Genomic DNA, 24,635 nt, shown 5'->3' with positions numbered 1-24,635 from the left:
GCGTGGCAAACTAGAAATTCAGTGCTCAGCTGATCCGCTCACTTACAATTCCACGAAACTACACCTGCACTGATCAACCGAATGGGCGACAAGTCAGGCAGAAAAGCCAGGGTACAGTGCTGTCAGTCTCATGGGCACACACATAAATTTGTAGGCAATGGAATGTATAACTTCTCAAACCCGCAGGCTTATACAGTAGGCTGCTGTGTTTCTTCTCCTGGAACACATAGTAAGTTTTTAATTACAGGCTGCATGATTGAACAGCACTTCACAGAGGCATATCAACAGAACACTGAGACGCTGGTGCAGAACGAGGCACAATCAAGCAATTACGCTTCTTGGTTCTTGTGCTCTTTAGTTTGACCCTAATGGGCGGTTTTGACAAAATAGCATTCAGAGTCAAATCCAAACGTTTAGCTACATCCCATTCAATGCAGGCCCCAGAACACAAACACGCATCTCATTGTGTGTTACTCACTCGGGGTTTTACCTTCTCATAAACGAATCTTATTCAGTTTGAACTAAATAGCTTTGTCACTCAACGAGTAAAGGCAGCCATTGCTGTTTATAATTGCAGTTATGATGATTGACCCTGGTAATTTTAACTGTTACCAAAGCACTTTCTCCAGTCCACAGTCAGACGTGGCTTCGGGCGGTGATTGTTGTGTAGTGCTGGCAGCACCTCTGACATTCTGTGCAAACGTTTCACATCAGCCGGCCACAATCAAAACAGCAGTGCACATGCATTGAACTCCTCTGAAAACATGCTCCCGTTTTTTCTGCAACTTCGATCCATTGTGTTTGTTTGTGTGTGTGTGTGTGTGTGTGTGTGTGTGTGTATGTGTGTGTTTGTGTGTGTGTGTGTGGGTCAACAAACACGTGTCACCTGTGTCTAACAATAAAAAGATAAATCTATTTCCTACACTCTAACAGACAAAGAGGTCCGTTCACAGAAAATTGCTGTCATCTCGGAGAGAAAGAGATGACCTTGCAGTATTCTGCAGAATGAAAATGCTACAGGTGTTCTTTTTCATGAATGACGCTACAGTTCCGACACTGAGCTGTTTCAAACCACCCACCTTTAGACATTAAGGAAGGTTTGCAATTAAACCTTTCTTTTACCTTATATAGTTCTTATGTACCTAGCAAATTCACTGACTTTGTCACTGACTGTTTCTTTTCCCTTTTCATAGATAAAGCAATGCTACAGAGACTGAGAGGCGGGGCTAATTAAATGCTGATCTCTATCACAGCGAGCTGAGTCAGGGCAGATTAATCTGTGTGTTCATACACATCTCCACTTAAACTATCATTTCTCAAATGAGAATGGCATCCAGTGGTTTCTGAATGCTGAATCTTATTATCGTAGTGAGCAAGAATCTCTTGATTGCTGCCCCTGTGGCTGCAGGATACATTAGTGTGTGGCGAGTCAAAGCTCCCTCTAACCCACCAAGTTGACCCCCCACCCCCAAGTGGCTCTACAGAGCCGAGCAGCCAATCAGTGTCAGTGTATTTTCATTTCAACTAATCAGATGATGTGTTAGGCTTGCTAAACATTGGCTAGGCTATATGGTACACTAGCCATGAGTGTTTACTTTGTGTACTTATATTGAACAAAGAAGAAACATAAAATTAATTATGCTGCTTTGGGAAAAGCATGGAAGGGGGAGAATTTCTACAAATAAAGAAATACATTAATATTGCTAAAATTTAAATGTTAAATGTTCAATTTGAATATTTTTTACTTTTTGTCATGGGCATAAAATGTGCAGAAAAGGACAGGAAACTGAAAAGTTTTATGAAATGAATAAAAAACTAAACCAAACATAAATTAAACTGGAACTGAAAAAAAGCCGGAGTACCAAGTGACCAACAATAAACATAACGCCATAACATCCCCCAGGTAGTCTGACGAATGAGGCACGACACACACCAAGTGATGCAGGCATGACAACAAAATGGAGAGAACACGTGGAACAAAACCTAAACATAAACACAAAGCCACATGCGATGCCAGCGCTTTTCACCGGACAGGGTCGTGAAGACCGTGACCCGTCGTTTACGGTGACCCCTCTCATCGACTGGGCGTGAAACTGCCGCTCCCTTATGTCGTCGGGGCCCACATGGAGAGGTCCAAGGAGGAGTGAGTCCCCAATGTGCTCGGAGGAAACCGTACTAGCACGCCAGGCTGCCGAGTCTGTCAAAACAAGCCAACAAAACATGCAGACACAGAAAAGGGGAAGAGGTACAAGAAAACAAGGGGGAGACTGCTGCATGCAGAGAAGTAGCCTACCTGAGAAGTAAAGAACTAGTATCGGCCAAGATGTGAAAGTCATGGCACACGACTGCCTCAAACACTGAGACCACAGAGACAGTAACCTCACTTCCAGACCTACAAAACCATCGGCACCATTGTCGAGTACATTTGCTGTTACATATACGTTAACAGTGACTGCTGTTTGAAATATTCTGAAATCTATTTGTGTCAAACCTTTATACTGATGTCAATAATACAGGAAAAAGATTTGCAATTAAAATGAATAAAATGGCACTATTTTCATCTGGAAATGTTATATTAAACAAAAATGGAAATAGTAAAATGTATGGATTCTCAGTGAACCCTATCATGCAAGCACAGACAAGAATGCAGGCTCTTTGGGCCAAAAACAATGGAGAAAAACTTCAAATCCACAGTAAAATCTACAGAAATAGCCTGTGAGTTTACAGTATGTTAATAAGCAAAATGTGAGTACATTATTTCTCTACCATCATCAACAAATTTTATAACATGCAGAGGCCTTTGACCTGTGGTCTTCCTCAGAGTTCTGTTCTAGGTCAGCTTTATTCCTTTCACATATGCCTCTCCCTAGAAATCCTACTAGACTGCACAATAGCCATTATTTGGCTGACTCACCAATTGGCGAAGGTGCCACTGGTTCACTACACCACTGGTTCACTACACCACTGGTTCACTACACCACTGCCTTGAACATATTTCAAACCGCATGTGCCAAAACATATTGCTGTTTAAAAAGATAATCTGAATTTATTTTATCAGTAACAAAGTAGAATTGTCGAATATCTATAGAGCCCTCAAATTCAAAAGAACTGGTTCATAAACTAGGTTGGAATCACGGACTGTAATATGTTCATGCAGGATAATCATTTGGAACCTATATGTTAATCATGACTAGTTAAGTTAAGCATGAATCTTGGAGAAGCATTAAGTTTCTTCACTTGGGTGGAACCGACCAACTAACTAATAGTGTCAGATCAGAAGTAGTACCCAGACTGGCATCTTTTACATTTCACTTTTATTTTCCAGCCTTTTCTTGATTTATACCCATATATTTAATTTTCATTTATTTAAATGTATTCATAATTATTAAAATACACTTTTAAGTTAAAATTATTTGTTTTGTCCTGTCTGCTGTATCACATTGCTGGTTGATTTTTAAACAGTATCCCCAGTCTCATTGCACATTTATTATTATTCTATTTGCCTTATTATTATTATTATTACAAATTATTATTAGTAATGTAATAATTATAATTATTAATTAAAGCAGTGACACTAATGATTTACACTGGAACGTAAAAATATTATTTTAACTTATTTTAATTTGCTGCTTAACTTAAATTGTAAAAAAGTTTGGAGGCAGCCTGATCCTGCTTGATGCAAACATTACATTACATTTACGGCATTTGGCAGACGCCCTTATCCAGAGCGACGTACATTTTCATCTCATTTTTATACAAGTGAGCAATTGAGGGTTAAGGGACTTGCCCTGGGGCACCTAAGTCATGGCATCAGGCCTGGGGATCGAACCCACAACCCTCCGGTCACAAGACCAGTTCCCTAACCACCAGGCCATGACTGCCCTTGGATAAGACATGAATGCAAAGTTATTCACCCTTGCTGAAATTGTTAATTTTATTAGTTGTGGGTCCAGGTGTATGACAGAACACTGTTTATCCTCAACATGTACCAGATAAAAGTCTGATTTTAAAATGTATCAGCTCCATTTTTCACCAGTGTCCATTTACAGTAATCACACATTTCCTTCTACTCCCTGGATAACAGAAGGTGACTATCTGGGAAACTTCTGTGACTTGGATGAGAGCATTGCTTTTACTAGTTTGACCAGTTTGTCATCTAAGTATGTAAGCCTTTGTCCCAGCTATTCTGGTGTTTTTAAGACAGACATTATGTCTCTTCCCATCTCTCAGTTTTCCCTTCTCAGCTTCCTAATCGTCCTGGGGGGTAGTTCGTATTGAATTTAATAACCCATTAAAAAAAGAGCTATGATTATTTCACACACATTTTGATACCAGAGAAAAAAAGGCGGGGGGTGGATGGTGGGAAAGGGAGAAGGGGGAGGGGCCGTTGAATATTTTATGCACAACAATAACTCAGCAGGCACTTGGGTGGATGAACCTCAAAGTTAAGTTCATCCAACCAAGTATACACTATCCTTATATGGATGACTAATAGCACAGTAATCTCAGTCACAGTTTTATTTTGTGTCCAGCAGTTAAGACTTATTTCTGGAGACTCCAAAGACATAACCTCTTGCATTCTATACTGTAAAAATCTGTTTGTAGAAACACTACATTTCCTTATTAAAGGTTTTTATCAAATTATCATCCTTATCAAAATATTTCCTTATTAAATATATACTTTTGTCTCTTATTTTACCTGTGATGGTATTGCATTGGATTTGGTGACAAGTTAAGATCTGCATGTATTTACTGAAAGCAGAAAATCTTAAGTAAACATACATTTAAATAAAATTGTCGTGGCAAGCCTGGAGCTGCAATTCCTTCAGGCTCCCCCAGAAGGAATTAGTGTGGATTCTGTGAACACTGTACAGTCCCTCCCTTTGTCTTTTACTCTTTCAGCCTTACAGTCCCTTCCACTTTCTCATCCACCCACACTTACACAAACATGTTCCCGTTCCATGCTGCTCAATAGTGTTCACACTGAATAGTCATTACAGCTGGATTCTTTATAGCTCCTGGAGCGTGGAATAAGAGAAAACTAAAGAGACACTACATGTTATTTGAGATTGTTTTGGACCTCCTACCACACCATTCACAGTAGCAATCCAGCTGTCGGTGCTGCTACCTCGTAAACACAGCATGGGAGGTCAGAGGCTTCGCCTGGAGGCCATGTGGTCAGTGCTAGGTGTTGTTAGCTTGGTGCAGACAGCTGTGGGCCTCAGTCAATATACTGATTACGTTGATGCACACCTGAAAGCATGGGGTAAACTTTTCTCATAGGCTGTGAAGTGGTGAGGAAGACGGCATTAAATAATTGTTTAATCGTTCGATTACATGTGCTAACCGCCCTGTGTTTACTTTGTGGTATTAGTGCAAAACTCCACCTCCCCCAAACAAAACAAAGAACCGTGTATATCCAGGTCACTCCAAGTAAGATCTCAAACACTCATAAGCCAGAAAAAAATGCAGTATGATATTTGATTCATGCAAAATGATTGGCATAGGTTGAAGACTTACTGATAATATATGTGACAAATATGTTTAAGTATGCACTCAAAATTCTGACAAAAGCTTCTACGTATGGAGAAGTGTATATAGACGGGCTCACAAGACTGCATGCCAAGATCAGAATGAAGATGAGAGTGTCCAACTGTCAGTCACATCAGTGACTTTTCAAATGCAAAAAAAGAAAAAAACTTCTTCTGATACTTAGCAGTAAGCCTATGACACGTAACAAAATGTGTTAATGTATTTTTATGTCAGGGTTAGATTAGCTAATCTGTGTTACAAATCTTTTTCATTAATCAGTTGTTTGACGTATGGAAAAGGTAACCTAATAATTTTAGAGTTTAAAATCATCCAGCAGCAACAAGAAACCGGAGGACCCTGTAAAACTGTTGCCATGAAAACAAACTCTGATCCACTCCAGACGTTGCTTTAGTGAGAAGTGTCACAAAAGCTGAGATGCATGTGGCACCCTGTCCGAACCTCCCTGTCATGCCCAGAGGGTTGCACATTTTTCACTCCATCTTCAAAGTGCACTTCTGCAAAGTCCACCTGCTGCCAGTGGCCCAATGCCCACCTTCTGTTGAGTCTTATTTGTGGGCCTTGCCCACTCTCTTCCTTGCTGGGTCCATGTGCTCGTCCCTTTACTCTCCAGAGCTGAGCTAGGCACAATATGTGGGGTGCTGTTACATAATCTCAGTCAGGGAGCTGAATAGGGAAAGAAAGAAAGGGAAAAAAAGCTGTAGTAGTTCTCAGATTGGCTTGATTTTTCAGATTAACATGGTTGGGATTAAGGCTACTGAAGGTAGAACTGATCCTATCAGCACGTCATTCTCCCCAGAGCATTGTGACTGTGATGTGTAGTAAACCTGAAGGAATTCTCTCTAGCATTTGCTCACACACCCGACACAGCAGCTAATTTGATTTGGAGCAGTGATCTTTGTTTACATAACAATAATTCAAAGATTATTTGCTTTAGGGTATAAACAATAGCACGAGAAGCAAAAAATACTAATTACTTACTGTAATTAGTAAGTCTGCAGCCTAGGAGTCTTATTATTAATGCAAACAATAACACAATTTTTTCTGTTGATACCAGAAAGAAAGAAAATTTTAATAGTTACCATTAATAATTTGAATATTTTGACTACACACATGCACAAACTTGAAAGCAATTGCCTGCCTGTGAAGTGTAAACTTGAGTAATATCGAATGATTACAGGATGGAGTACTTTTCTTCAACCCATAGGACAGTTCTAGGCCAAGAGATTTTGAGTCACACACATCCATGGCCCAAAGCCCACATATGAAGAGAGAGAAAGAGAGGGAGAGAGAGAGAGAGAGAGAGAGAGAGAGAGAGAGAGAGAGAGAGAGAGAGAGGGTGGAGTGTTGGGGGAGGGATAGGAGAGGGGATGGACGTCCTAAGGGAAGAAGGTGTCTCACCAGCACGGCGAGTCACTCTCCTAACTAAAAGGAAAATAGCCGAAGCAACCGTAAAAGGTTACTGTAAAAAGGTATCTTTTTCTCCTTTGTTTTATTTTACATTATGGAAGAACAACTTCATCTTGCAGTGAACTGGAATACTACATTGCCAGCACTATAGGGAGCTCTGGGAGAAGTTTCATGAGGAGTCGTCTCTGAGGTAAGTTGGAATAGTGGCTTGTTTGTCCTGAATAGCTTGTTTTTACTCCCTGTGATAAAAAGCAAAACAAACAAAAAAGAAAAAAACAATAAATGATTTAGTATCGGTCTTTTCTTCCAAGTTAATTTTGCTTAACTGTTCTGTGCCTTTGTGATGAGAAACCACCAGGGTTTCTTTTGGTTCTGCCAATACATTTTGGTAAGGAAAGTTCAATATTGTGACAGATTTACTTAAAATTTACTTCCAGTGTAAAAAACAAACAAACAAACAAACAAAAACAGAAGAAACAAAAGAAAAAGGTAAAAGCAGTCATGAAATTTAAGAGTTTTGAAGTTCTTATAAAACCACATATAACAGCTTAGATAGTGTTGTCAGTCACACATTAGAAATGTTTTAAAGCAAAACTGTAATGCAATTATTCGAAAACATAGGCAAACCTTTTTACAAAGGTCTATAAACTATATTAACATAAAGGCAAATGCACATAAATGTGCATTTGGGAATGCACATAAATAAAGGGAATGCCCATAAATGTCCCTTTCCCCACAGTTGTAATGGACTTCATCCATAACCTGTATATATGGTCTATGTTGAGCTGACATGAGGAGCACATTACAGGCATTAAGATAACCTTACTGACTGAGCTAGCATTCCCACTTGACCCTATGACTCCAGCTTTCATTCCAGTCTACACATAAAGCCTTTAAGCTGGTAGGAACATGAGAGAGGAAATTATACTCATCTGAGACCTCTAAGTTAGTTTAAACTAATTTAACTCAGCAGGCTAATAGTGACAAAGAGGGAGCATGACAGAAAAATCAAGATTTGACTAAAGTGGAATTAAGCCAGTTGTTTTGATTATATGTTTTTTGGACCCTTCCCAGTAATTTAGATCATTGTCTCCTTATGCTAATGGGTGGGGATGCAGTTAATCCCATGCACTTATGCTCTTATGGATTAACACACAAACAGTGGACTTAGTTGGAAACACAATGAATTTGAAGTAACCATCCAATGATTATATGTGTTGTTTGGAACTATATGGCATTCTGGTGTGTATGATGTGGTCATTAAAACTGTTATATGTACTAGGACTCTTCACCAGGTTTAAGTCACGTGTACGTCACTTCAAAACTTTCATTCGTTTCTCTGCCACTTTGATATAGACTTTGGTCCAAAACATTCACTTTTTAATTGAACATGCAGGCATCTCTGGGAAGGTTCCTCTTCCTTTATGGCTAAGCTTTTTTTTCTCACAGTCTTCTGTGACAGGCCAGACGCTCCTGGGAAGATTCATTACTATTGCCATACTGCACAGGCATATATGCATCATGCCTCGAAGAGACTCTACATCTTTCACTGCGGAGTCACAAAGTTTAAAAAATGGCTATAATAACGCTAACTATTAAGTCATGGATGATTTAATTTAGTTATGGACTAATAGTTTTCTGACCATGCTAATAGGTGTTGGATAACTGTATTTATACAATAAATAACAAATTTTTCTTTATGCATGAAAATATTTAGTATTTATTGTTCTGAAATAATAATGCAATGTTATACTGAAAAGAAAAGATGTAGTAATGGATTGTGTAGTAAATTTCATATTTACATGAATTATTATATATTTATATCGACACAAATAAAACCATTTCTGTAAGCATACATCTTAAAGATGCTTTCACTCACTGTGATTGTGTCCTTTGATTTTTAGCTTATATAGTATTAGTGTGGTGACACCTTTGACCTTTTAAATGGTCCTCAGTGTTCCCTACACTACCAAAAGCTCATGGTGACAGATCTGCCACGCGTCTTCTTGAGAATAAGAAAACTGACTCAGGATCACATTTAACATTTTATATTAGAAAGAATAACATTAGCTATATGGTACAGGGCAAAGCTGATTCAGCATGAATACCATCTAACAATTTTGTAAACTTTGGCTCACATTGTTACTTGTGGTCCAAGATCCTGTGTAGATGGACCGAGCATGTCCCTACAGGTAGCTTACACCGTAGGCTCTGACTTGGAACTAAAATACTTAACACATCCTACTACTAGCAGAGACACACTCACCTCCACTCCCCCTTTTGAATTTGCTTTTCTTTGGGAGGGGGTCACAGGTTGTCTTATTATACTTACAATAGTTTAAAAGAGCTTTCAGATTTTAATTAATTCTGAGACTTCATCTAATCTCTGTAATGTAGTCTAAAATGTAGCCATGGATGCCTTAGGATATATTACTTAAATGACTATAATTTTCAGCAAATAATTCAGCAAGAGAACTATTATCAGACAGAAAAAGTATAACATATGATGACCTAGAAGAAAATGTCACCCCACTCTTAACGCAATAAGATATTTAGTTATATTATTAATAAAGTATGGATTTGATTTAAATACACAAATTTCATTGTACACACGGGTGACGACAATAAAGTTTTCTTATTTGTTATATAATAAAATGAGATGTATGAGATGTATGAAAATGTAACACCTGTCTAAAAGAGCTCAATGGTACTTCACAAGCTCAAACAATACTACTGCTTTTGTCAAGGCATGTTAGAACAAGAGACCAAATACCTTACTGTGAGCTTTCACTTCGCAATACAGACTGTGTGTGTGTGTGTGTGTGTGTGTGTGTGTGTGTGTGTGTGTGTGTGCGCGCTTGTGTGTGGTGTGTGACTGCTTAGCTTACAAAATTATGTCTTCAGTAACTATTAATATATTTACCTATGAACTCAGTGAAGCTCTCACCATGCCATGATCAGACATACTTAACGATTCTACTCATAAATGCATGCTGAGTCATTAATTATAACTATCTCTCTATCTCTCTCTCTCTCGTCCCTTCTCTTTAGGTCCGGGCATCCATGTGGAGCCGATGAGAATGGCCTTGACAGACAGAGCTAAACTGCTCGGTGTCATAGCAGTCATACTGCACATAGCCAGATGTCATGGAAGCTTTGAAAAGAACAGCTCTCCTCTGAGGTTCACTCATCACTTGTATAATGCCACCATTAATGAGAACTCTGCCCCTAGGACCTATGTGGAGAGTCCCATTCGAATGGGTATTGTGCTTTCGGATCCTGTCTGGAACATCAAGTACAGTGTTGTCGCTGGAGATGATGATGGAATTTTCAAGGCAGAGGAGGTAGCCATGGGGGATTTCTGCTTCCTGAGGATAACGACTGGCAGTGGTAACACTCTCTCTCCTGTTCTGCTCAATCGAGAGGTGCGAGATACCTACACTTTGACTGTTGAAGCTACCGAGAACACCAATGAGTTCCAGGCCAGAACGAAGGTACTGATCCAAGTGCTTGATACAAACGACCTAAAACCACTCTTCTACCCTGCCTCGTACAATGTGGTAATCAGGGAGGACACTCCACTGAAATCAAGTGTGGTGAGAGTGAGTGCAACAGATGCTGACATCGGTAGCAATGCTGAGTTTTATTACTCCTTCACCACTAGATCACATCCGTTTGCTGTTGATCCGTTCACAGGAACCATCATGCTTGTCAAAAGGCTTAATGTGCGCCAAAGAGACAGGTATGACCTAACTGTGTTGGCAGAGGACAGGATCAAAAAAATCTCTGGGGTGCAAAAGTTTGGAAATGTCGCGAAAGTTGTTGTGACCATTGAAAAAGTCAATGAAACTTTTACTCGGACCACACCCATCATCTCCGAGGCTCCTCAAATGGACATGGACAGAATAAGCGTAAATGTTAAGATGGAGCCTCAGGCGAAGACACGAGTGGCCACGCTGAATATAGTTGCAGGGGATTCAGAGAAAGCTTTTGAGATTGTTCCGTCTGTTTTGCAGGGCAGTGACTTTCAAGTCGTCTCAACAAAACGGATTAAGTGGTCACAAAATCCATTTGGATTAAATCTCTCTCTTCAGGCCAAAGACAAAAGTAATCCTCCTTTGCTGACACCAATTAAGGATATCCATATACCCAGTTCCCAGTTTACATCACTGACATTTGAACAGAAGATATATCATGTCAATCTTAGTGAATTTTCCCCTCCAAAAACGTATGTGCTTAAAGTATCTGTACAAACAAGTTCATCAAATGTCACCTATCACATCAAAGACAGTGCAGATAGCCACAAATTCAAAATTAGTTCAAAAACTGGTATTATTGTTACCTCTGAGGCTCTTGACTTTGAAAAGAAATCGCATTATGAATTTGATGTCACAGTAAATGCTGGGGAAGCTCAGGCACATGTCATAGTTGACATTGTTGATGAGAATGACAATGCTCCCAGGTTTACTTTAGCTTCGTACCAAGCCACTCTGCCAGAAAACGTTCCTATAGGAACGAGCATCTTAGCTGTCTCTGCCATTGATGTGGACAAGGATAACAACGGTTTTGTGACCTATGCCATTGCAAACACAGCTCCCCTGCCTTTTGTAATAGATCCATTGACAGGAGTAATTTCTACCTCAGAAGAGTTTGATTACGAGCTGATGAAGAGGTGGTACCATCTTAGAGTCTGGGCGTCTGATAGTGGTAGCCCTTTTAGGCGCGTGACTGAGTGTGCAGTGACCATCACCATGTCCAACATCAATGACAATGTCCCAGTTTTTGAAAAAGTGGCGTGCAATGCCTCCATACCTCATGACTTTGCACCTGGAAGGAGCATTGTGGGGATGTCTGCGGTTGACCTTGATGAGCTGGAACAAATCCGTTATGGCATTGAGAGCGGAAATGAAGAAAAATTATTTGACATTGACCCTGTTTCCGGCACTATCACGCTAGCTCAGTCTATCCCCACAAATATTCTAGAGACACAAAGCTCCTCATATATTCTAAAAATATCAGCAACAGATGGCAAATACAATGCTGACCCCACTACTGTGAGTGTGTATGTCACGAGCAAGGGCACAGAACCCTCAGCACACTGCCAGGAAACTGGAGTAATCAAGCAACTGAATGACAAGCTTATTGAGTCAATCAAGCCTATACTCTCTGCTCAAGAGGAAGACTCCTTCTCTGACGTCCACATAATCAATCGTTACTCCCCAAAGTTTGCTCTTGGCATACCAAGCTCCATTGACATAAGGGAAGACTTTGCTCTCAACACATCTATACTACACTTTAAGGCTACTGATAATGATAGTGGCTTTAATGGAAGGCTTGTCTATGTCATTTCAAATGGGAATGAGGATGGATGCTTCACAATTGATATGAGCACAGGAGATTTAAAGACTATCTGTGAATTAGACAGAGAAACAAAAGAATTCTATATTCTGAACATAACAGTGTATGATTTAGGTACTCCACAAACAACTGCATGGAAATTTCTTGCTGTTAATATTTTGGACGTAAATGACAATCCACCATTATTTTCTCAACCGAGATATGTTTTGAGGATTCCTGAAAATGCAGAGGCTGATGCGAGCATCTTCAAAGTACAAGCAATTGATTATGACCTTGATGACAATGGAGCCATTAAATATTCGTTGTTGACATTTACTGACTTTTTCAATATTGATGAAACATCTGGAGAAGTTAAGGTGATAGGGCAATTGGACAGAGAAACTTTTCCCAGATATGACTTAAGGATAGAGGCTAGGGATCAAGCCAAAGAAAATTCACAACTTTTTTCAACGGCAGATCTATTGGTTGTCCTAGATGATATCAATGATAATCCTCCTAAATTTGCCCCCAAGATCTATAGGGTTAAAGTCCCCGAGGATGCCCCTCCAGGCACAGTGCTGCTCTGGGTTGAAAGCTACGACTTGGATTTGGGAAGTGGAAGTCTTATAAGCTATAATCTGAAGAACAATGAGGCAGGCACCTTTTTCCTGGACACATCCACAGGATTACTAACTCTTGAGAAGGAGCTTGACTTTGAGAAAAAGCAGTCGTATAATCTAACTGTTCGAGCTGTGGACCATGGAAATCCCAGGTCCTTATCATCCTCGTGTTTCATAGAGGTTGAAGTGCTGGATGTCAATGAAAATTTGAATAAGCCAGTTTTCAGCTCATTTGTACACACAGCTCCAGTTATGGAGGATGCCAAAATAGGAACATCTGTCATAACCCTGACAGCAGTGGATAAAGATTCGGGGAAAGATGGCGAAGTCAGATATCACATTTATGATGGGACGGGTCTTGGAGTCTTTGTCATAGATGAAGAAACAGGTAGGTTTAATACTATGAGCTGAATGCAACAGGGCCCAACTCGAATGGGTATTGTGCCTAATTGAAAATAATCAGATTTACTTTACTGTACTTAAATTCCTTCTTTAAGTCATACTTGTCTTTTTCATGTTGAAGAGATTTTCTTTAGCCAAAACATTTGCTTCCAATTACATCACAATTATGTCCAGTTATCAGTCTTCTTATAGGTTCTTATAGATTCCAGTTTCAGATCACTGTATCTTCATGCATGGTGTACTGTTTGTACATTTGATCAGTCTTTGTAATTTGTCTAATACAGTGAATTTTAATTACGGTGAATACTAAGACTCTGTATTTCAATAGTTGAAGTCTTCTTCATTTTCTGTCATAGGAGTGATTCAGACTGCAGACACACTGGACAGGGAGACTGTTCAGTACTACTGGCTTACTGTACATGCCACTGATCTGGGATCTGTTCCTCTTGCATCCTGGACTGAAGTGTACATTGAGGTTTTGGACATTAATGACAATCCACCTGCATTTTCCCAACCTGTCTACTTTGCGTCTGTCCAAGAAAATTTGCCCCAAGACACATTTGTATCGAAAGTGTCTGCCACAGATATGGACAAATCTTCAGAGGGGAAGATAACATTCCAAATTCTGGATTCTCAGCGAATACATTTCACCATCAACTCAAAAACAGGTAAACAACACTCTTCACTGGCTCTTCACTTCAGTTGGATAAAGGTCCTTCATTTTCATACATCTGCTTGATATTCTTGTGAGTGCCAAGAAATATACCCATTTAATAAATGTACTTTGTATTGGTTGGTTTTGGACTTGTGTCAAAAAATGTTTTATAAAAAATGGCTTATAATATAATATAAGTGTCAGGAAAGGTCATATTATTTTTACATGTTAAAAATCATAAATGGTTAATATATAAATAATATGTGCAGTTTATGACAGCTCAGTCATACAAGTTCAGGTACTAACGATGTGTATTCAAGGTTGTGTAACAGGATCTTTGTGAATAAACCGAATAAGCTAACTACTGTATACAAAATTATCATTTTAATCATTTTTCAGTTATTGGGAAAGCACTGCTCTTCTTCCGAAACCCTCTTATCTCCGGCCTGCAGATTAGTCATGGTTGTAAAAATGCTCCTAGGGAAATTAGAACAGCATTAACCTGCATCTCAGGCTTGTACTTGTCAGTTCAGAACTTCTCATTTCCACATCACCTCCCGTCCAGCGCAAGGGACCTTACAGCAGTTAAACGCACGCTGAGGTGTATGTCTCTTGTGTTTATTAACTGGCCTTTTTGAGAGTTGGTAGACATAAAGCAAACTACAGCAGAGTTGAAATATTATTACTGTAAAGATAATGCTGGTTATTCAGGTGTTGCTACAGATCTCTGTATCCCCGTATTAGAACAGGAATGTTAACTGATTTCTACAGAGATCAGTATGACTAAACTAACTGCTTTACCAGCTCAGTGTAGAAAACCCGTCTTGTGTTCAACTTCAGTATTGAAGTATTGTCGAAGACAAAACAGATCTGTGGTGTGTATAAGGTCAACGTAATGGTAAAGAAAATTCTGAACATGTATTTGGTTTATATAATAGATTTAGGTAATAATATATCTCATTCCTAAGTTGGTGGACGTTAATGCTAAAAGCACATTTTCCTCAACGACTTTAACAGGCGTCACCTGCCTAAATACAGACAACAGTAAAAAATCCAGCGGGGTTTGTTTTGAGTGCACTAAACGCAGAAAGACCCGGCGGGTATGACAGCCTGACAGCATTTACTGCATTGGTGGTAAACAAAATGACAAATTGCCCAAAAACTTGCTTTCAGGACTCAACTATCATCCCCTACTCGATAGAAGCAAACTTTAACGTAGTAAATGAAAATCACTGCATACGTTGCTTGATGGCACATCAAGGCTTCGCATACGGTATTTAAAACAATCCACAGCTTAATCGTAGTCAGGTTTTAGGAAGCTGTTGAAATAAGACTGTTTTTCTCTTGACAACTTCGAAAATACGAAAATGTGGCGGCCACAATGGAGTGGGCCAAGACCTCGAGAGTGACCTCGTGTAAACAACACAACTAAATAAACACTGCCAAGAAAGCAAAGCTGTGGGAAGAGAGAGTGAACTTTTCATTCTGAGGTATACAAACAGGTGTGCCATCCGTCTGAGCGCAGTGCCATTGATCATTTTATCCTTCCTGTGTCTGTGTTTACTTAGGTGCGATCAGTACCCTGACGTCTCTGGACCGCGAACAAAAACCAGAGCACATTATTGAGGTGAGCGCACCTGTTAATTCTCGTTTATTTAGTCAGGAAGCACGAGTCTGATCCTTTCACTTATTGTGCACTGAATATGTTTTTTTATTTTAATTTCCAGATCGCGTCACTTCATAAATGTTTAAAATGACGAGCTTTAACAGTACTAATTTAATGGACTTGATTTAAATGTCCTATAAAAGGCAAAATATACCTATATTGACGTTAGAAAACGTGAGTACTCATATTATCCCGCGTGCATTGTTCTTCTTAAACGGTACTCATGTCGTTATTGCGCGTGCAGGTGATCGCGTGCGATAACGGGGCCCCTCCACTGAGCTCCACTGCCACGGTGGTCATTCGCGTGCTGGATGAAAATGACAACAGCCCTCGGTTCAGTCACAAGCTTTTCCAGGTCAAACTGCCCGAGCGTCAAAGCACAGCACTACCCGAGCGTGTATACAGGATGCTGGCTCACGACGACGATGTGGGCCCCAATGGCATGATCACATACACCCTGGAGGACAGCATGGAGGGGCGATTTGATATCGACCCCACCACAGGGGTGGTGACAGCCTTGGGGGAGTTTGGGCGAGGCAACTATAGCATCCTAACGGTAAAAGAGTCACAGATACCTCATTTAAAGCTTCCGTCTTCACCCATTTTGTTAGCAAATAATAGACAGGCATGCAAAAAGTAACTAATAATAGTAAATAATACGTGTACATGTGCTGTGTGTCTCTTGTACATCACAGATAAAAGCCACAGACCATGGCAGCCCCGTGCGAATGTCCAAGTGTCGTCTGGATGTGGAATGGCTCCCGCAGCCTAAGCCTAGTTCTGCGCTGCTGGCCTTCGACGAAGCCCACTTCAACTTCGCCGTCATGGAGACGGACGAAGTCACTCACATGGTGGGAATTGTTAGCACAGAAATCATTTCAAGCCTCCTCTGGTTTGACATTGTAGGTGAGTGTTTGACTATCACCCTGCCCTCCTCCCTGCCACACCTCGGTAACCGTAAACATGACAACACAGCCCAAATATGTCCCAGTACAATTTGAACATAATCCCACCTCTGGTGACTGGCAGTACTGACGGAACAAAAGCAAGTGACAGAGCTTGTTGTTGACTGTGTATTGTGCAAAGATTTCGCAATGAATCAAAAGATTTCAGAAACAGCTTTGGAATTGATGTAAAACTGAATTTAAAAAACTGTTTATTTTCTCATAACTGATTTACGATGTGTGAAAAACAGCTGGAATTATATTTGTGCATAAAATCAACACTAGTGTTGTTTTTAATCACATTTAGCTCCATTTGGAAGCACAGGGTTATCTTGGGCTTTCCACCTTGTGGTACGGTATGAGCCAGGGGACAAAACCCCAACTGTGCCCTGTTTTCTCAGATGGCAGGCCAAGGTCCTGTGCCCTTGCCTCTCCTCCATAAGTCTCATAGAAGCCCGATGAGCACCACATTTGTTCTCAACTTCACACTGCCTTTTAGCTCAGCTTCTATAACTCAACTTCTAACTCAGCTTCTATAACTCAAATAGAAAAACAACATTGGAAATGTATCAGGGACATAGTTGCCATTCCACCGTGTTAAACGAATATACTATATTACTCAGGACTGGTCTGGGAATAACTGAAGGCTTCAGACATTACATATATGAGAAAATTAATACTGTATCTCAGAGTACGAGTCATTATAGTAGCTGTGCTTTAAATATACTGAATGCAATGAGAATCCATTACATTTGTGAATGCACGTACGACTCAACACAGTAAGAATCTTATACTCTTTTCTCCGTTATTCTCAAGCTGAATACTTTAATCTCTTCAATGTAATCTGCATGCCTTTATATACGGTAATCTTATATAAAATTTGCAAAATTAATATGTTAGCCCCTTCAAACATTTTTTTAAAACATCAATTTGGCTCAATATATTCTACACAATGTACTCTATTTGTTTGCCTTTATTTTTGAAGTGTAGATTCAGTCCCTATGAAACAAAGACCACTGTAAACAGGCTTTTTTCAGAAACCTTCAAAGCCTCCACCAAGATCAGTCAGCTCTGCATTAGACACACTTGGTCATGGGGACTGCATGAGTTAAAGGGAGAGCAGTTTGTATAAACCCGTTCAGGATTGCTACATTTGGAGAATAAGTAGATCATAGCAAAATAGGTTTAAGGCCTGCTGCAAAGCTTTGGTCCATCTTAAATGAGAGTAGCAAGCCTTCAAAAGGTGGATTTCTTAATAAACACCATCTGCCAAAGCAGGCATGGGTTTACCCCTACTGATTGAGACGTCTGTTCTGAGTGTATGCATGCCAAACATTTCCCCTGAAACAATTTTGTTGTTATATACTCTACGACTCAGGAGGAACGTTTTCAAGTGACCTTGATTTGTGTTATGAACACACAAGACAGAGCATGAAAGCGGAAGTTGTGCAGTGCTTGTACTTGAACGTCCTGTCATTGGCTTTCATTAAGCTGGATGAGTGAGCACCCTGGGCAGTTGAAATGTGTGCTATTGGTTTTCAGCGAGGCTTACTCACACACGGTTGAGCTCTACTATGCTGGAGCGGCCGTCAATTAAAGGGGCCAGCCCTGGACAAAGATTAATCACATCACTCAGTTAAACAGGCTTTGTTTTGTTCGGCTTGGATCGCATGCCACCTGGGTCTTACTATCACAATATCGTTCTATTTGCTCAGCCTTACATGGATGCATGCGGGTCAACGTGCAGGTCTGCTGAGAGATGCTGAAAGGTGCCCCTCAGATGCCCTGAGATTTCTCCCAAAGTCTTGTGTTCTAATCAGCTGGTGTCATCTTTTAGGTGGTGATGAGGACCAGGACTTTTACATAGAGAAGAACACAGGGAGTATTCTAATAGCCAGACGCCTGGATGCAGGCAAAAATTCAAATTACAACCTCACCGTCAGTGTTACGGATGGCTCTCATATGATAACCACTCAGGTAAGGGTATATGTCTCACATGTTGACGCATGACACAATAATATAGTATTTCACAGTATAGACGACTGTGCAGTTATTGCAACGTCTTATATGTTAATTTAAATGTGAGAGATTCCACAAACAAATCTTTAAACATTGCATGCTTTTCCTCCTGACCCTCAGGCATATATCCGAGTACTGGATATGAATGAGCACCGTCCAGAGTTCCTGAAAACTCTATATGAAGTCAGAGTTCCAGAGGACACAGCTCCATGGAAGGAGATCCTGCAGATCGGTGCCCATGACGCAGACACCAACAGCAGGCTGGTCTACTCTATTCATAGCAGCCTCCACCCAGACAGCCTCAAGCATTTCCACCTGGATCCAAAGAGCGGAGTGCTTGTTCTGACCGAGGAGCTGGACTATGAGGCCCTCTCAGTGCACATTCTTATTGTGATGGTAAAATGCTTCTTATGTCACCACAGACGAGCTATAGAATTTTTATCATTACACATTTTATCATCAGTTAATTGCTGATTGGATTATCATAATGATAATGTTAGACATACTATTATTCTAATATTGTAAAGTAGTGAATTTAATTTAAGTCACTATTTATTTTATTATTTATAAATTTTTTAAAGAGAAAAGTAACATTCTATATTTTTTGGTAACGCAGGTCCGCGATCAGGAGATTCCGGTGAAGAGGAACTTTGTCAAAGCTGTGGTGCATGTTGAGGACTGTAACGATTACACACCTACTTTCATGAGCACTCATTATGATGGGAGCGTCCACAACCTGGCTCCAACCGGCACTGAGGTGCTCCGAGTCAAAGCTTTGGATAAAGACAAAGGCAGTAATGCTGAGATTGTCTACTCCATTCACTCAGGTGGGAGAATAATAGCTGCCAATCATTTTTTTGTTTTCTTCTTCAGGTTTATGATTATTATAGCTGTAATAAAATGAGTAATAATTCTACAATACGAGCTATTTAATACTGTAATGCTCGTTTTTAATTCATTGCTACATCCATCTATCTAATAAATGTACAAGTATTGAAAATAGTTCAACTTACTGGACAGACCGTTCACATAAATCCAGATGAGCAACAGGTAATGCCACCTGAATAAAATGTGATTGATTATGTAGAAAGTGAAATAGATGTAGTAATAGCCCATGAAATATCAGAAATATATGATTGTTGGGAATCTTAGATCTGTTTGCTCTTCTCTCCTTTTTTCAGGCTGTGAAGTAATCACAGCAATGTAGATATATCAGAAATTCAATTATTAATTCTTAAGCATATTTTCATAAAAGAGTGCAAAACATCATAATTTAACATAGAGTGCACATCATTTTACAAAGAGTTTTTACTTATCTTTCCTGGTGATTTAGAAAATACTCTTTGCACTGACTAAGTTAAATTCTCTTTTTTGAGGTGAAACTACCCACTGGATTTCTTTTCATAAACTGTTGTGGTGCATTCCAACCAATTCCTAGCCATTAATGACATCAAGTTAGTAACGTTGTAGTAATTTAACAATTTCTCTCAACAGGGAATACAGATGAAGCATTTGAAATTGATCAGGAGACAGGAAGCCTCCGGGTGGCTAAGTCATTAGACAGGCTCACCCAGGAGCAGTACCATCTAACTGTGAAAGCCACGGACCAGGGCTTTCCCCAGCGCAGTGACCTCTGCCCCATCAACATTCACGTGAAGCTCTCTGAGCACACAGCACCCAAGTTCACCCTGGATGAATACTTCATTGAAATAAGTGAGGCCAGCCCTTTAAACTCCCCACTGCTCTCCGTCTCAGCCAGCTGTCCGTCTGCTGTGAGTTACAGGATCAAAGATGGTGACCCCGATGGGACTTTCCACATCAATTTCAACTCTGGGCAGCTGTATCTCCAAAAGACCCTTGATTTTGAAGAGTGTGTCTCTTACCGCCTGTTAATAAGAGCCTCAAATACAGCTGGGATCTCGTCAGACGCTGTTGTTTATGTGTACGTCGTCGATGAAAATGACAATGCCCCCGTTTTTTTTCAGGACAGTTACTTTGGGCAGATTATTGAGTCTGCATCTATTAACAGCATGGTAATGGGTGAGAACAACACCCCACTGGTAATCAAGGCCTCGGATGCTGACAAGGACTCTAACGCTCTACTAGTCTTCCAGATCCAAGAGCCGACGGCGCAGAAAGTGTTTAAAATAGATCCAAGCATGGGCACCATCTCTCTAATATCTGTGCTTGACTTTGAGACAACCCCTGAGTTTGTCTTTACTGTTCAAGTTCAGGACTCTGGGGAACCCTCTCTGAGTGCTGCCAAACCATGCAGAGTTACCATTCATGTCCTAGATTTCAATGACTGTCCCCCTAAATTCACACTACCCATCTATGTGGCTTCCATGGTGTATCCTGTCTTTAAAGACACAAGAATAATCCAAGTAATGGCTCATGACGCAGATTCATCAGTTTTGTACAGTATTCCAGAGAGCAATCACAACAATGTATTTAAAATAGATCAATTAAGTGGAGAAATTTCAGTGAATGAAGAGTCTGACTTCCAGCCATATTATGAGCTGAAAGTTATAGCCTCGGATGGCTTATACAAAGACACTGCTTTAGTAAAAGCCAACGTCACAAAAATTAAAAAGACAAGTCTGAAGTTTGAGGAGAGGATGCATATGGGTACTGTAATGGAAAACACTACAACTATAAAAATGTTAACTGTACTAAGAGCCACGGGTAGCTTCCTCAATGAACCCCTGATATACTCTGTTTTGAACCCAGTGGATAAGTTTTCAATTGTATCATCATCAGGAGTACTGCAGACAACTGGTGTTCCCTTTGACAGGGAGGAACAGGATGAGTATGACGTAGCCGTAGAGGTCAGAGACATGAGAAATCCACCACGTATAGCTGTCACTCAAGTCAAGGTCTATATAGATGACATCAATGACAACGCGCCCGTCATATCAAACCTTCCCCACACTCTGATGATATCCGATGAGACTGAACCAGGGGATGTTCTCTTTCAAGTGCTGGCCACTGACGATGACACGGGTGAAAATGGATCTGTAATATTTACACTAGAGGACCATTTCAATCTCTTCAGGATTGATCCCTATATAGGAGATGTGTCCCTTCAACGACCACTAGACTTTGAGTCACTGAATAAGTATGTGCTTATCGTGCGGGCATCTGACGAGGGTGAGCCCAGTCTGTCGGCTTGGGGAGAACTGTATGTCCAAGTACAAAACCGTTCCCATCCTATATTTCAGAGACTGTTTTATCCTTTGAGACTACCTGAAAACATTACTCCTTACACAACCATTCTGCATGTGCAAGCAAGAAATCCAGAGGGCTATCGTCTTATCTACAATCTTGAGGAGGAAAATGTCTCAAAGTATTTTCACATCGACTTCAAAACAGGAATGTTAAGTGTTACAGATTTTTTAGACTATGAGACACAAACAAAGCACCTATTAACTGTTCGGGCCACAGACTCCGTGACTGGCACTTTTGCAGATGCAAAAGTGGAAATAGATGTGGAAGATTTCAACGATAATGGTCCTGTCTTCGAGAATCGTACTTATGCAGCGGAACTGTTAGAAGGTCTTCCAGTAGGCACGTCTGTAATAGAGGTTTCAGCCTTTGACAGAGACTCAGGGAGAAACAAAGACATAACTTACCAAATTGTTGTCACAGAGAAAAATGAAACTGAGTTTTTTCAAATTGACCCACTAAGTGGTCTTTTAGTAACATCACAAGTGCTGGACTATGAGACCACTCAGCAATTTCATCTTAGAATCAGAGCCACGGATAACGGCACATCACCTCTCAGCAGCGAAGCTCATGTTACTGTGAATGTTATAGATGTCAATGACAATCCTCCAAACTTCAGCAAGTCTCTCTATCAAGCATCTCTGGATGAACAGGCCAGCTGTGGCCACATAATCATAAAAATCCAGGCCTCAGATCCTGACAGCAAGGACAATCTCCAATACAAAATTCTCTCAGGTAATGAAGGGAGGTACTTTGCTATCAACGAATCATCGGGACTTATCTCATTTTCTAACGTTTGCAAGAAAAATCTGGATCAGTTCTACAACCTCACGGTTGCTGTTTCGGATGGTGTCTTCCAAAAGACTGCACCCGTGAACATTGACATGACCAGCAGCAACAGACACAGTCCCTACTTCAGCCAGGACGTTTATGAAGCTGACCTGGCTGAGAATGCGGAGGCAGGGACACGTGTGATTCGCCTGGCTGCCATCGATCCTGACGACGGTCCGTATGGTAGTGTGGACTACACCATTATTAACAAGCTTGCAGATGAAAAATTCTCTATTGACCACGAAGGACAGATTGTGACCTCTCAACCTTTGGACAGAGAGAATCCCTCACAAAGGGTGATTGCCATTAAAGTCATGGCTAAGGATGGAGGTGGCAGAGTAGGTTTTTGCACTGTGAAGATCATCCTCACGGATGAGAATGACAACGCCCCTCAATTCAAAGCCTCACAATACCACGTTTCCATTCAGTCTACGGTAAATAAAGGTTCTCCAGTCATTCAAATAATGGCTTATGATGCTGATGATGGCAGGAATGCAGATGTCACATATGCAGTGGATGAAGCTGAGGAAGTGACAGAGGAGGTGATCGAAATTAATCCATTTACTGGTATAGTCAGTGTCAAAGAGAGCCTAGTTGGAATGGAGAACAAGATATTCAATTTCAAAGTCCAGGCTCGAGATGGAAGCATTCCATTTTACAACACCTCTGTCCCAGTGGAGGTTAAGGTTGTACCACCAGAGGTGCCCTTGCCAAGGTTTTCTGAACCACTATATACATTCTCAGCATCTGAAGATCTCCCCATTGGCTATGAAGTAGGCACAGTTAAAGCCGAAGGAGACACGCCACTAATATACAGCTTAGTAGATGGCAACACTGTGGAAAGCAACAGAGACCAGGTTTTTGCTCTTGATAAAGACAGTGGCACCCTTGTAGTGCAGAAGAATATTGACTATGAGAAGACCAAGTGGTATCAGATAGATGTTATTGCACAGGGTAATCACAATGGCACAGATGTTGCTTCTTTGGTGTCTGTTAGTATCCAGGTGCAAGATGTGAACGACAATCAGCCCATGTTTGATGCGGATCCATATAAGGCCATTTTGGCTGAAAATATGCCTGCTGGAACCACTGTCATCCAGGTGACAGCTAATGATCCAGACAGAGATGCTAATGGAGAGGTCACCTATACTTTGGAGCCAGAGGCAGATGATGTTAGTCAGGTCTTCACCATTGATTCACAGACTGGCTGGATCACCACTTTGAAAGAGACAGACTGTGAAACCAAACAGTTGTACAGGTTCTATGTTGTGGCTACTGATCATGGGAACAGTGTCAAGCTTTCATCATCGGTTCTTGTGGAAGTGACAGTAACCGATGTAAACGACAATCCACCTCAGTTCACGGAAGAGCTGTATCAGGCATCCATCGTTGAGAACGGCAGGCCTGGGGAGGTTTTAGTCACTCTGACAACTATAGATAATGATGTGTCACTAGACAACAGACAGGTCACCTGCTATATAACAGGTGAGTCAAATAATGCCTACAGGAATAAAACACAAAGAAAAGCAAACAATTATTGATATTGACACTGAACTTAAATGACACTACAGTTATTAGGAACTGTAACTTTGAGATGTTACATAAATATAGCCAGCTCATATTAGACTGTTTGAAGCAGGTTAGGTATGGTTCACTAGTATGATACACTGTACTAGATCTAGATCTACTAAATTAACCTTTAAAAGGTATAGTCGATGCACTGAATATTCGTGTTTGTTGTCAACCTTCTTTTGAAGATGGAGACCCCCTAGGCCAGTTCTCAGTCACTGCAGTTGGAAAAGAGTGGAGGGTTACACCCAAAGGTTCACTTGACAGGGAAGTCAAAGACAAATACACCCTTAGGATAGTAGCCACTGATGGAAAATATCAAACCACAGCCACAGTGGAGGTCCACGTTCTTGATATTAATGACAACAGTCCATTGTGTGAACAAGTAAGTTATACACTGTTTCGCA

At 40.5% G+C, this 24,635-nt stretch overlaps 1 protein-coding gene across 1 annotated transcript in view; it reads left to right on the top strand.

Annotated features, from left to right (window-relative positions):
* Positions 1–6,947: 6,947 nt before the first annotated feature.
* fat2 (FAT atypical cadherin 2) overlaps positions 6,948–24,635 on the top strand; it is a 35,250-nt gene continuing 17,562 nt past the window's right edge. The window contains exons 1-11 of the mRNA XM_077021874.1: positions 6,948–7,150; positions 10,012–13,305; positions 13,676–13,987; positions 15,543–15,601; positions 15,885–16,196; positions 16,336–16,546; positions 18,422–18,561; positions 18,724–18,999; positions 19,220–19,430; positions 20,098–24,144; positions 24,417–24,613. Of these exons, the coding sequence (XP_076877989.1) occupies positions 10,035–13,305; positions 13,676–13,987; positions 15,543–15,601; positions 15,885–16,196; positions 16,336–16,546; positions 18,422–18,561; positions 18,724–18,999; positions 19,220–19,430; positions 20,098–24,144; positions 24,417–24,613 (9,036 nt within the window). The 5' untranslated portion in view covers positions 6,948–7,150; positions 10,012–10,034. The remainder of the gene's footprint in view (positions 7,151–10,011; positions 13,306–13,675; positions 13,988–15,542; positions 15,602–15,884; positions 16,197–16,335; positions 16,547–18,421; positions 18,562–18,723; positions 19,000–19,219; positions 19,431–20,097; positions 24,145–24,416; positions 24,614–24,635) is intronic.

Source organism: Brachyhypopomus gauderio, chromosome 11 (assembly GCF_052324685.1).
Source record: "Brachyhypopomus gauderio isolate BG-103 chromosome 11, BGAUD_0.2, whole genome shotgun sequence".
Lineage (NCBI taxonomy): Eukaryota > Metazoa > Chordata > Actinopteri > Gymnotiformes > Hypopomidae > Brachyhypopomus > Brachyhypopomus gauderio.
This window is presented reverse-complemented; position numbering and strand designations above follow the sequence as displayed.